General features: G+C 37.4%; 1 protein-coding gene and 1 long non-coding RNA gene across 2 annotated transcripts; both read left to right on the forward strand.

The window, feature by feature from the left end:
- Positions 1–3,647: 3,647 nt before the first annotated feature.
- Positions 3,648–9,779, forward strand: LOC149393906 (uncharacterized). Its single transcript, XM_089618208.1, has 3 exons — positions 3,648–3,743; positions 9,023–9,636; positions 9,686–9,779. The coding sequence occupies exons 1-3, from the start codon at positions 3,648–3,650 to the stop codon at positions 9,777–9,779; spliced, it is 804 nt and encodes a 267-aa protein (XP_089474334.1).
- Positions 9,780–9,782: 3 nt separating this feature from the next.
- On the forward strand, positions 9,783–10,695 carry LOC149393907 (uncharacterized). Its single transcript, XR_016299953.1, has 3 exons — positions 9,783–9,870; positions 9,950–10,180; positions 10,636–10,695. It is a non-coding gene; the product is annotated as an uncharacterized LOC149393907 (long non-coding RNA).
- The last annotated feature ends 1,894 nt before the right edge of the window (positions 10,696–12,589 follow it).

Consider the following 12,589-nt stretch of genomic DNA (forward strand, 5'->3'; position numbering starts at 1 on the left):
ATATGGTGTGTTTCACGAAAAGTGTTTTGTCTACTCCCCCTCGAGCATAGTCATCATAAACTAGAATCACTGTCAACCTCTCATATCATGCCTTAGGCTCTTGCTTCAAGCTGTACAAGGATTTTTCAACTTGTAAACATGATCAGGATGATATGGATCTTTAAAGCTCTTGGGTTGAGAAACATAGACTTCTACAGTGAGGAAGCCATTCAAGAATGCACTCTTGACATTCATTTGATGAAGCTTGAAATTCAGATGATAGGCCAGAGCAAGTAAAAGGCGGATTGCTTCCAAGCGAGCAACATGAGCAAAGGTTTCCTAAAAATCCACACCTTCTATCTAAGAATAGCCTTAAGCAACAAGCCTTGCCTTATTCATGGTGATGTTACCTTTTTCATCGGATTTATTCTTGAAAATTCACTTGGTGTCAATGACATTGATATCAGCAGGACATGGAACAAGATCCCAGACATTGTTTCGCTCGAACTTACCAAGTTCTCATGCATGGAACCTACCCAATATTCATAAAAAAAAAATAGCTTCTTTAATATTTTTGGGCTCAATGCTAGAGATAAAAATGGAATAATTAATCATGTCACGATAATTGAGAGCGGGCTTATCTTTGGTCTTTGTCCTTCATGAAGATCACAAATGATGGAAGAAATACGATGATTCTTCTTGAGGATGGTTGCAGAATGGGAGTGATGGGGGCTCTTTGACAGAGTTGCTTCTCATTCAAGTCCTGAACATATTCATCATCAAATAAGCCAAGACATATATCTTGAGGAGTTGCAAAAGTCTCTACTTGACCAACTTTTTGAACAACTTGGGTGGGATTGGTTGATTCATAAGTTGCACATTATTCGTCATCAGGGGCATTGTGGTCGTCAATGTCTTTGATGGTGACATTAACTGACTCCATTACAGAGTGAGTACGCTTCTTGAAGATTTTGTAAGTATGACTTGTGGTGGAATACCTAAGGAACAAACATTCATCACTTTTAGGATCCAGTTTCTGTTTGTATCCTCTGTCATTCAGAATATAACATATACTTCCAAAGATATGAAAGTATTATATAGAAGGCTTCTTCCCTTTCCACAAATCAAAACATGTCTTCTCAGTACCAGTGCGAACATATATACCATGTTGATGATGTAACAGGCTGTGTTGACTGCTTCAGCCCAGAATTTCAGAGGCATCTTCTTTGAGTGAATCATAACTCTAGCCATCTCCAGAATAGTTCGATTCTTTTGTTCAATAACTTCATTTTGTTGTGTTGTGATTAGAGATGAAAACTAATAAGTATTACCTTGTGATTCACAGTAATCAGAAAATGAGCTATTCCCAAATTCTCTTCATGGTCAGTGCAGATGAATGAAATTCCAGTCTCATTTTCTCTCTGAAGCTTAGTGCACAAGGAAATGAAAACTTTGACAGCATCTGAACTTTTCTCTGAGAAAATCTACCCACGAATAACGTGAATAGTCATCAACACAAACAAGCACATATTTCTTACCTCCAATACTTTCCACCTGCATAGGACCTATCAAGTCCATGTGAAGAAACTCGAGAGCTATCTTAGATTTGATCTGAGAAGTATTTTCGTAGGTTGTCTTCGTCTGTTTTCCAATTTGACACTCACCACACAAATGTTGAGATCCCCCTTGAGTTCAGGAATCCCCCTAACAAGACCACTGGTAGTGATTTTCTTCATAGCTTTGAAGTTCATACGACCCATCCTCTTATGTCACAAATTCATCTCATCAAACTTACTTATCATGCATGTAATTCGAGAATTAGGCTGACCAACTCCTAGCAGGTAACAGATGTTCCAAGATCTTCTTCCTTCCATGACACACTAGTTGCCTTTATCAAACACCTGACAGCCTTCTCGAGTAAACTCCACACGATGATATCTGTCACAAAGGTGACTGATGCTCAGAAGATTAGCTTTAAACCCGTTAACAAGGAGAACATATTTCCGTTGTGGTGTGGCTTTCTTGTTGAGAGTTCCCTTACGAACGCCTCTTCCTTTCACACCATCTCCAAAAGTAATATAATGTGTCTTGTTATCTCTCTTATTGGTGAGACATTTTATGTCACCCGTCATGTCACCTAAGCATCCATTGTCAAAGTACGAACTACCCTCGTGCACCTTTGTAAAAGAGTTGTAAGCAACAAAGCAATTATGTTGTTTCATTCTCAATTCTTGCCTGACAGGAGTTATCTTCCGAACTTTGTTCATTCTGAGATCTGCAAGATACTTGAAGTAGCAAGGTTTAATGTGACCAGTTTTATTGCAATAATGACACGCCCACTTTTTCTTTTGTCTACTAGTTGTGGGAGTAACATGATGCTGAAATTGTTTGAGGATCTTCTTAGACACCTCTTTCTTCATGTGGTCTTCAGCTTTCACAAAATTTGTCTATGAGGGATCACCATGAAAACCCAACCCTCTGTTGCTTCCACTTCTTCTTTGAGATGCAAAGATAGTATCAAGATTGTTGGAGCCTGAGTTGAGCATCTTCATATTTTTCTTCAGTTGACTCAATTCGTCAAAGGCCTCCAAGTAAGCTTGCCTGACACTTTTCACCTGCTCTTCCAACATAGCTAGAGAATCCATGAGCTTTGTTTTCTCAGAAATCAGACTAGCTACCTTATTCCCAATGGCGTTCTTCTCAAGCTTCAGATTGGCAACATTCAGATTTAGCTTTTTGTTGTTGTCAATGATTATGACCCACTTGTCATGCAGCAAGGAGTAATTCTTGATGATGTCTTCTTCAATTACTTCATCTTCTTCATCACTGCTCGAGTCATCACTAAGATGTTCAACCAACTTCTGGGCAGTATCTGTAACAACATTAAAAGCCAAAAAGTTAGAAGAATCATCATCATGTCCATTACCATCAGAGTTTTTACCACTCCAGCTGGCAACATAAGACTTGTTCTTGTGCAGAGTATTGGCCCACTCAGCCTGGATATGACCAAATCCTCTGCACTATCTGCATTGGATTCATTTGGACTTGTCTCCATGATTCTTTAGATTATTGTCACCAAATCTGTTCTTCTTCTATAAGTTGTTGCCTCTTCTGTTCTGAGAGTTAGGAGTTAGAGTTTTTCCCTTGATATACACTCCTTCGGTTAACCTTCCTCATGAATCTAGCAAAGTTCTTGGCAAGTAAGGCTATCTGCTCAGTAAAGCATGGATCTTCTTCTGCTTTCAAGGCTACACCCTTGTTCCTCTTCTGTGGCTTCTTCTCATTGAGGTTCACCCCAAAGGTTTTCAGAGATCCCATCAACTCATCAAGCCTCATCTCCTCTAGATCATGAGTTTCTTCTATAGCAGTCACCTTCATGGAAAATCGGTCTGGAAGAGTTCTCAAGACTTTGCTTACTAGTTTAGCATTAGCAATAAGTTCTCCCAAGGTAAAAGATTAATTAGAGATATCATAGATTCTAGCACTGTAATCAAATATAGTCCAATCTTCTTTCGTCACGATATTCTCAAACCTGTCAGTAAGCATTCGAAGACGTTGAGTTCTGACCTTGTCATTTCCCTCATGTGCCATGCCAGAATATCCCAAGCTTCCTTAGCAATCTCACAGTTTGAGATCAGCTTGAATATATCTCATCTAGGGTAGAGAATATGACGTTCATGGCTTTGGAACTTCCATTGGATGCTATGTGTTGTTCCTCAAACCACGTTTCCTCAGGAATAAGTGTGGTCTTTCCTTCAGTGTCGGTAATTGACGGAGCCTTCCGTCCTTTTTCAATTGCCCGCAAGGCTTTCTCATCACTAGCCTTCATCTATACCTTCCAATATCAATGATTTAGACCTTCAAGAGTTGTGACCATCCTATATTCTGTCCCTTTTCATGTTCATCTTAACACAAGAAACACGTAAGTAATCAGGTTAGATCACACTCAGCAAGATAAAGTGACCCGCTCTGATACCAATTGAAATTACTTAAAGTGATTGAGAAGATTATTCAACTAGTGGGTGGAACAACTTGTTGAACAAATGACTGTTTTTAAGCAAATTTAATCCAGGCGATAAACAAGCGAACAATAAAACAAAAGCGAGTAAATGATAAAAGAAAATTGGTAACATCGTTCGGCTATAAACAACCTACTTAAGGGGACTGATATGTCTGGGTTAAACAATCCACTTTATCGATCAGTCAAAGGATTACGAATATTAAGTTTGATGACTCTCTCACAAACACCTCCGTCTTTGACTCAACCCAGTGGATGTAAATCCGAGATCCTTTCAAATTCGAGACTATCTCTCTTTGTTTCACCTAATCTTCTCCCGAAGATTATCAAACATGTTAATACAAATACACGCACTTACAAATTCAGATCAAGGCAGTATTCATAGAATTCCAAGTACCAATTGCTAGTTGCCGATGAAGATCTCCAAGGCAGAGAGACTAGTTAAAGGTTTAAGGCAGCGTGAATTTGCCTAACAAGAGTGAATGACCTAATTCAACTCAAAAGAGCTTTATTAGGTCAATCCACACAATCTCTCGTGAATCTCACAGAATCGAAAACCAAATATTAGATAATATATACCCAATATATTATCAACTGAAAACTGGGAAGTTCCCAATTATATTCGCAGGGGAGGACAGTGTAGCACAAGTAACCCATGTCTTGAACATCTTTTTGCACCTTCGCTTGAATAATTTTAACAAAATTGTTTTGCCAAACTAAACCATTCCACAGAGGATCCAAGATATTTAACATATAATATCTATTTCCTATTTGAAAAAATCCCAAATCCGATTGGGCTTTAAATAAACAAATCTAAGGCTTGTGTACACTATTGTACACGTCTACAACAAGCCCAATTGGACCTTTGTGGGCTGATTTAAATTACTCTTTTGCAAGCTCATTTAAAATCAAGTGATATTTCTCAAAGTTACTTAACCATTAATAACCTTTTATGTAAAACTTCCTTTTACAAAACTCTGTTTGTGAGCTCGTAGTCAAATCTCATATTTAGTACAAGAGTATCATTTTCCATCTTGTCGGAGTCGACTAGTGGACGATGGACTAAATAACTCAAATCTCGATGAATACAAACGATAGCGTAGACACTGTCATAATTATACTTACTCGATCCTTTAGATAAATTGTCCAGATATAGCCCGTACACTGTCATAATCAAGTGATATTTCTCAAAGTTACTTAACCGTTAATAACCTTTTGTGTAAAACTTCCTTTTACAAAACTCTGTTTGTGAGCTCGTAGTCAAATCTCATATTTAGTACAAGAGTATCGTTGTCCATCTTGTCGGAGCCGACTAGTGGACGATGGACTTAATAACTCAAATCTCGATGAATACAAACGATAGCGTAGACACTGTCATAATTGTACTTACTCGATCCTTTAGATAAATTGTCAAGATATAGCCCGTACACATAGTCTATCCTCCAGGTTCAGCTCGTGACATGAAACGGTCAAACATACTGTTATACCACTGAATTTCTTTATTAAGAGCTGGATTCCACTTTTGATGTTTCCTTTCCATCACTGATTATACTCCAGTCTTCCAAAAGATAAGTATATAAGCATATATGTAGCTGTGAACGAATGAATTAAAGAGCCGATTATATAACCCTAACTTCCAAGAGTACCTAGGGATTTAGGTCGATCCATAAGTTATGATTGTAATGCCCCATGTAACGGTCACTTAAACGATGTATTTAATCGCATCACTATTAAATTTCTATTTACTCGATTTTCTCATAGTGTCTATTGCTACAGCCATTACACGGTTGGCACAAAGGGTGCATACTACTGTCATACCCTTCAAGTAACATATAAGCCGAGGTCCATTGGATCCCTAGCAAAAGATTATTTCGCAAATTTTTTTACGAAAGTGCGGATAATCTAAGAATTTTAGATTCAACCATTAGGTCAACGATTTACAATTTTTCAAAAGAGCTGGATTTTGTATAGGTAATCTCTTTCTCCACTGATGAATCCCAAAACATAAGTATTCAACCATCGGAGTAGGTATGAATGAAAATGAGTAAAAAATATTGAAGTCTAGGATCACTTTAGGATTTAATTCAATTTTCACAATGATCATGACAGTGACTTTAATAGTAAGTGTGATCAGCCTAGTGACTTTGATAGTGCGTGAATAATAAACACACTTTGCATCATTTGTGAAAGGTGAATGAGAAACTCTGGTTAGCATTTGTATATGTGTGTGTTTATTTCTTTTAAGTATACGTCTATTTGTTTGTTTGTATATATACTAACGGCGATGACAGGAAAAAAAAAAGGGCGAAGAGTACTTGCAGGGCTTTACCTAAAAATAGGGAACAAATAATTTTAAAAAAACCAATCTTGATTTGATGGCCTTTTATCGAATCGTATGGGTCTCGATTCTCTGCGAGAACTCGGCCAGTGAGGTTGAGGTGTGGCAGCGACGGCGGAGGCAAAGGATACTATAGAGGTCTCTGGCGATGAGGATTAGGCATTGGCGGAGACTGAACGAAAAGAAAAGCTCCATTGCGAGAGAGAGAGAGAGAGAGAGAGAGAGAGAGAGAGAGAGAGAGAGAGAGAAGAACGTGTGTTTTTTTTTTTAGTTTTTTTTTTTTTTTTTAAAATAGGAGAAGTAATTATTGAAGGGAAATTTTATAATTATTTATATATTTAATGGGTCACGTGACAAAAGCGTACGTATTTAAGTGAAGAAGTTGACTCAAAATACACGGAAGGATAAAACGCTACAAAAAATAATTAAGGGAAGAGATCGACAATTTATATCATAAGGGGCACGTTGTTACGAGTGGTTGTAGTTTACGGGGCATTTCTATAATTAATTCATAAAATGGCATCATTAAAATAAATAAATTAATTAAATCTAAATTAACATTAATAACATAATTAAAATGAAAAATAACACAACCTCGTACCTTTACCCCCACCGATAGTGGATCAGAGCGACAACCATATAAGCGGTAAAGAAGCGGGAGAACTCTAACCGGCGGCAATAACTTAAATCAGAGGAAAAAAGTGTAATCTAGAGAGAGAGAGAGAGAGAGAGAGGCTCAGTTGGTGGTATGATGCAGAAGAACAAAGGAAGAAGAGGTATTAATTGTTTGGATCGAACTCGTTGAACCAAAATTGTTTGGACTTTGGATTAGCTAAACATTTCTCCATAGAGTAGTTTGAGTAGTGTATGAGCAGAGAAAAATAAGAATGAATACTTTGAAGAGAAAAGGGTTTGTATATGCTTAATAATAATTTATTTTTTTAAGAATGTACTTAATATTAACTTGTGAGCAAGTGAGTATCTTAAGTAAAAATAAACTTCATTCTTTTTAAGACACTTAAGGCCTTGTTTGGTAGAGAGGAGTGAGATGGAGATAAATGGATTTTTCTATTGATGTGATAGTTTTAGTTGTTTGGTAGGAATGATGGAAAGAAAACATGAGAGATTTGGAGGGATTGTAAATTCTCCGAACCCACCATTTTCAACAACTCCAATTTTTTAAGAAAAAGAGAAAAATTAATTTATTTATAAATACTAAACAATCCATCCACCCAATATTCTTAGTCATTTCTTTTTTTTTTCCCCTATCAAACATACTTAAGAAATTTTTAGTCATTTATTTTACTTTCCTTGCAAAAGGATCCATCCATTCTCTCATACTCCTTCCTACCAAATAAGTACAGTTAACCGTCATAGCCACAAACTGTTAACTGTTTTAAACGTCTTGAGCTTATAAAATGCTCATAATAAATAAGTACATGCTTAAGCGTCTTTATGGGCATTTTTCTTGTGATTTATTAGTTTTTCTTGTGATATATATGTTTATCAGAATTCAGAGTATCTTCTCACGGGACTGGACAATGTCATATATATATATATATATATATATATATATATATATATATATATATATATATATACCTGACAAGTGACAATATATTACCATGTCAGTGCATGGATTTTGTGTACAACTATAATATATTTATATAGTGGTCCTAAATTCTAATGAGAAATTTCATTTTCTAGACCCAAAAACTATGAAAATATCACCATTAGACCCGTTACTTAAAAAATATCCAAAATTGTACTTTTGGACACATTTCGGACAAAAATACCCTCATTTCAAAATAAACCCTATCTTTTTCTTCAACCACACCATTCTCACTCTCTCACTCTCACTTTCTCTCCAACCACAACCACACCCATTCCGACGCCCATTCCGACGAAACCACACCCATTCCGACGCCAACCACACCCATTCCGACGAGTTCCGACACGCCTCCGACCGAAGCTCCGTCACGCCTCCGACCGAACCACCATAGCTCCAACCTTCACCAAATGACCAAAAAGGTTAGTTTTTTTATAGTTTTTTCATGGTTTGATTAGAGTAGGAATGATAGGATACAAGATTTGAGTGGTTGTTAGTTATTTTAGGTTGATTTGAATGAGATTTGGAGGTGAGTTTTTTTTTTTTTTTTTTAATTTCTGGGAAATTCCGATGAATCCCATCGGAATTCATCGGAAACTGTCGGATCCGACAGTTTCCGATGAATTCCGATGGAATTCATCGGAAATTTCCGACCAATTCCGACGTTTTCCGACCTCTTCCGACCTCCTCCGACAGTTTTTTTTTTTTTTAATAATTTAAGATAAATAAAGAGTTTTTTGTATTTTTTTTAAATGATGAACAACATAATTAATCTAATTAGTTGTTTGTGTAATTAATGATTAGTTTTTTTTAATGATTAGTTTTTTTTAATTATGAACATCATAAATAGTTGTTTTTTTCTAATTAATGATTAATTGTTTTTTTTATTATGAACAACAATTGTTTTTTGTAAGTATATTTTTTAAATGATGAACAACATACAAATTAGTTGTTTTATATAATTAGTTTTTTTTAATTATGAATTCTTGGAGTTATGAAGTTTGTTTTTTTTTTTTAATTATGAATTCATGGAGTTATGTTTAATTCTATTAATATTTTGTGATAATTAAATATGTAGGATAAATTGACGTATTTATGCGACCACGACTTTGCCGGTCGAATCACGTACGGTGGTTCGGGGCATATTAAGACGGTGAAAGAAAAATTCACCGATCTCGGTCTACTTCAAAGGGTCGGGGAGAGTCCCTTCGCTCAATTCTTCGAAGGGAGCACACTAAACTTTTCTACGGTACTTCTACACTCTCTTCTTCTACGTAAGATCCATCCAACAAAAAGGGGGGAGATTCATTTCGGAATAGGAAATAAACGCGTGAGATTCGGGAGACTCGAATACGCATTGATAACCGGAATGAGCATGGAAGATGGTCCATCGAAGGAGGAGCAGAATGAGCGGAGGAGCGATAGGCTCATTAAAGATTACTTGAACGGCGTGTCAAACGCCAAGTTCGACGCCTTGATTAGCGCGTTCAAGACATGTCAAGATCCAAACGACGCGTACAAGCTTGGATTATGTGTGTTTGTCTTGGGATATCTCCTTGGACTAGAACACAACAAGGCAGTCAACGACAAGTACCTATACATGGTTGAGGATTTGCCGTTCTTCTATTCTCTGCCATGGGGGAACATCTCGTGGGCTGAGACGATGTCTTCCCTCTCAGTAAACTTGTTGCGGTACTACAAACGAGTAAAGGAGAAATCTCTCAAAGAGAATGTCCTACAGAAGGAGCGAAGTATTCCCTATCAGGGAATTTGCACGCGGTGCAATACTGGGCGTTCGAGGCGATCCCGGAGATTGGTCAGCAGTTCGGGAATAATGCCGGTGTTCGAGTACCGAGGATGAATTCTTGGTCAAGCACTCGAGTGATCACGCGCAAGGACGTGGAGAAGGTTTTGCTCAAAAAAACGGTAATTTATAATTTTTAAAAATATTTTATAACTACAATTATCTAACTTATAAATTTTAATAAATTTTGTTGTCTTGTAGCTCGGTGTTTTTCAGATGTTGAGACCACGGACCGGAGAGCGCGAGTTCTTCGAGCTACTAGAGACGCAACTCAGTCAATCACTCTATCCGACTGAAGGCGAAGACGTGGTTGAGCCACGTAATATCGAGGAAGAGATTGACTTAGTAGAGTCAACGGCGAAAGAAGCCGGCGTGCTCAGACAAGACGAAGAGGAGAAGTTGTGGAGTGATGAAGACGATGACGAAGCCGACGTAAGTTCTAGTTTATTTATTAATTAGTGATTAGTTTATAATTTATTAATTAGTTAGTAGATTATTTACTAATAAATTTTATAATTATATAATTTATTAATTAGTTAGGCTAGATTATTTATTAATAAGTGATTAGTTTATAATTTATTAAGTAGTTAGTAGATTATTTATTAATACGTGATTAGTTTATAATTTATTAAGTAGTTAGTAGTTTATTTATTAATTAGTGATTAGTTTATAATTTATTAAGTAGTGATTAGTTTATAATTTATTAAGTAGTTAGTAGTTTATTTATTAATTAGTGATTAGTGTATAATTTATTAATTAGTTAGTAGATTATTTACTAATAAATTTTATAATTATATAATTTATTAATTAGTTAGTAGATTATTTATTAATAAATGATTAGTTTATCATTTATTAATGAGTAAGTAGTTTATTATTATTCATTTCAGTTCGAACTTCCCGATCATCCCGCACCTCCCACTCGTCCCGATCATCCCGCTCCTCCCGAGAGTCACGATCATCCCGCACCTCCCGCTCGACCCGATCATCCTGCTCCGTGGGCTTTGACGGAGAATATGTGGAATTAAATGATACATTCTCAGGCAACCGTCTTGAGAGCACTGAGTACGAACGGTCGCAGGCTAGAAAGAATGAGGCAAGATCAGGTTAGTATTAATTTTCGTTTAATAAATAAGTTTCTAATCAGTCGTTTCTATAAATGTTTAGTTTCTTATTCAGTATTTTGTGTCACAATTTATAGCTTGACATGCTTGAGAAGATAAACATCATATTCGAGGACGTGACAGGTTTACCTCCGGGGCCGTTACCAACTACGCAAGCTGGTTCACGCCGTCGACATCGATCGCGTAGTCCTCCTCCTCCTGGTCCTCCTGATCCCCCTAGTCCTCCTAGTTCTCCTAGTCCTCCTCCACCTCCTCCTCCTCCTCCTCCTCCTCCTCCTCCTCCTTCACAGCCGTCCTCTTCGACAAAGGCGCCTTACTCGACTTCATCGTCGAAGAAGCCGTCCTCTTCGACAATACCGCCTTCTTCGACTCCATCGTCGAAGAAGCCACCCTCTCCGAAAAGGAAACGTTCACGATGGCTCGATGTATCGGAAAAGACGCTACCATTGTCAACCCTAGCGCAGAAGAGGCTGAGGTCGGAAAGCGACTCGGTACGAACACCATCTAAGAAGCGTCACCGAAAAGATACTTTTCCCTCCGATTTCACAGACCCGACGCGGCCGAAATCCTCCTCAGAGGTGCGGGTAACGCCGTTCAGACCATTGAAGGAACCAAAAATTTCTGATTGGAATGACTGCGTGAAGTGGTCCCGCACTTCTAAACTTGAGGGAAAGTTCTTGGGCCGAGTTTATGTGAAGGTCGCTGATGTGGAGACCGAGTTCTTCAAGCTCCTTTTGGAAAATGGAAAATGGCTAACAGATACGGTAAGTTCAATTACATTGAGTACGTTTATAAAAAAAAGTTAATTAATATGTTTGTTGTTTCATATACGATTACAGCATATTGATGCTATTCTGGATATGCTTCGGAGACGCCAGCGACAGTATGCGGAGTATCGTCAAGACATATGTGTCATGGATAGCCGGTGGGTCCAAAACGTATACGGTCGTTATACGAAGCAAGAGGAGAACAAGAAGATAGCCGCAGAACAAGGCACAGAGGTGGAGCTCGTAGAATGGGATCGCAAGGTCGTGTTCGACCCGATGACTGGCTGCAGAGATTCCCAAGTCATTCCGTGGACTAGAGCGCGAGAGATCTTGTATGTCGTCAACTTCAAGAACATGCATTGGTTCACGTTCCGAGTCGATCTTCAAGAGTGGACCATAACCGTCTTGGATTGCCAGAAAGATATTGTGAATATGCAACACAATTCAGTTGATTTTAACACGATGATGGAGGTTAGTAAATGAGATCTCTAGTAAATACTCTTATGATGGAGCATACTTACCCATTTTGAAGGAATTACACCAATTGGATACGCGAAATGATGAAAAAATGATAGACAATGAGAGAGAATGAGAGAAGTAGAGAATGAATTTTTTTTAGTAGTGTTATATGGTCTTGTAAGGGTATTTTTGTCCGAAATGTGTCCAAAAGTCCAATTTTGGATATTTTTTAAGTAACGGGTCTAATGGTGATATTTTCATAGTTTTTGGGTCTAGAAAATGAAATTTCTCATTCTAATTATGTCTATCATGTTACGTGTATCTGATGATGACAGCTCTATATAAATCACCCGATGAATATATATATATATATATATGTATATATATATGTATATATATATGTATGTATACCATACACATACTATTGAAAATTGAAGAAGAAAATAGTTCAGGGTTTAGCTGTAATTTTGTTGGAAGGGTCCCTCAACTCCAAT

Source organism: Urtica dioica, chromosome 6 (assembly GCF_054948205.1).
Source record: "Urtica dioica subsp. dioica isolate 48M chromosome 6, U.dioica_male_clone48M_v1_H2, whole genome shotgun sequence".
NCBI classification, from domain to species: Eukaryota; Viridiplantae; Streptophyta; class Magnoliopsida; order Rosales; family Urticaceae; genus Urtica; species Urtica dioica.

Bases quoted from the DNA above. Each gene is read 5' to 3' on its own strand.
- LOC149393906 (XM_089618208.1), top strand. From the start codon at position 3,648: ATGACGTTCATGGCTTTGGAACTTCCATTGGATGCTATGTGTTGTTCC. The intron at 3,744-9,022 runs GTAATTGACGGA...TTAAATATGTAG, and splicing joins TGGTCTTTCCTTCAGTGTCG to GATAAATTGACGTATTTATG. The intron at 9,637-9,685 runs GTACTACAAACG...AATGTCCTACAG, and splicing joins CTCTCAGTAAACTTGTTGCG to AAGGAGCGAAGTATTCCCTA.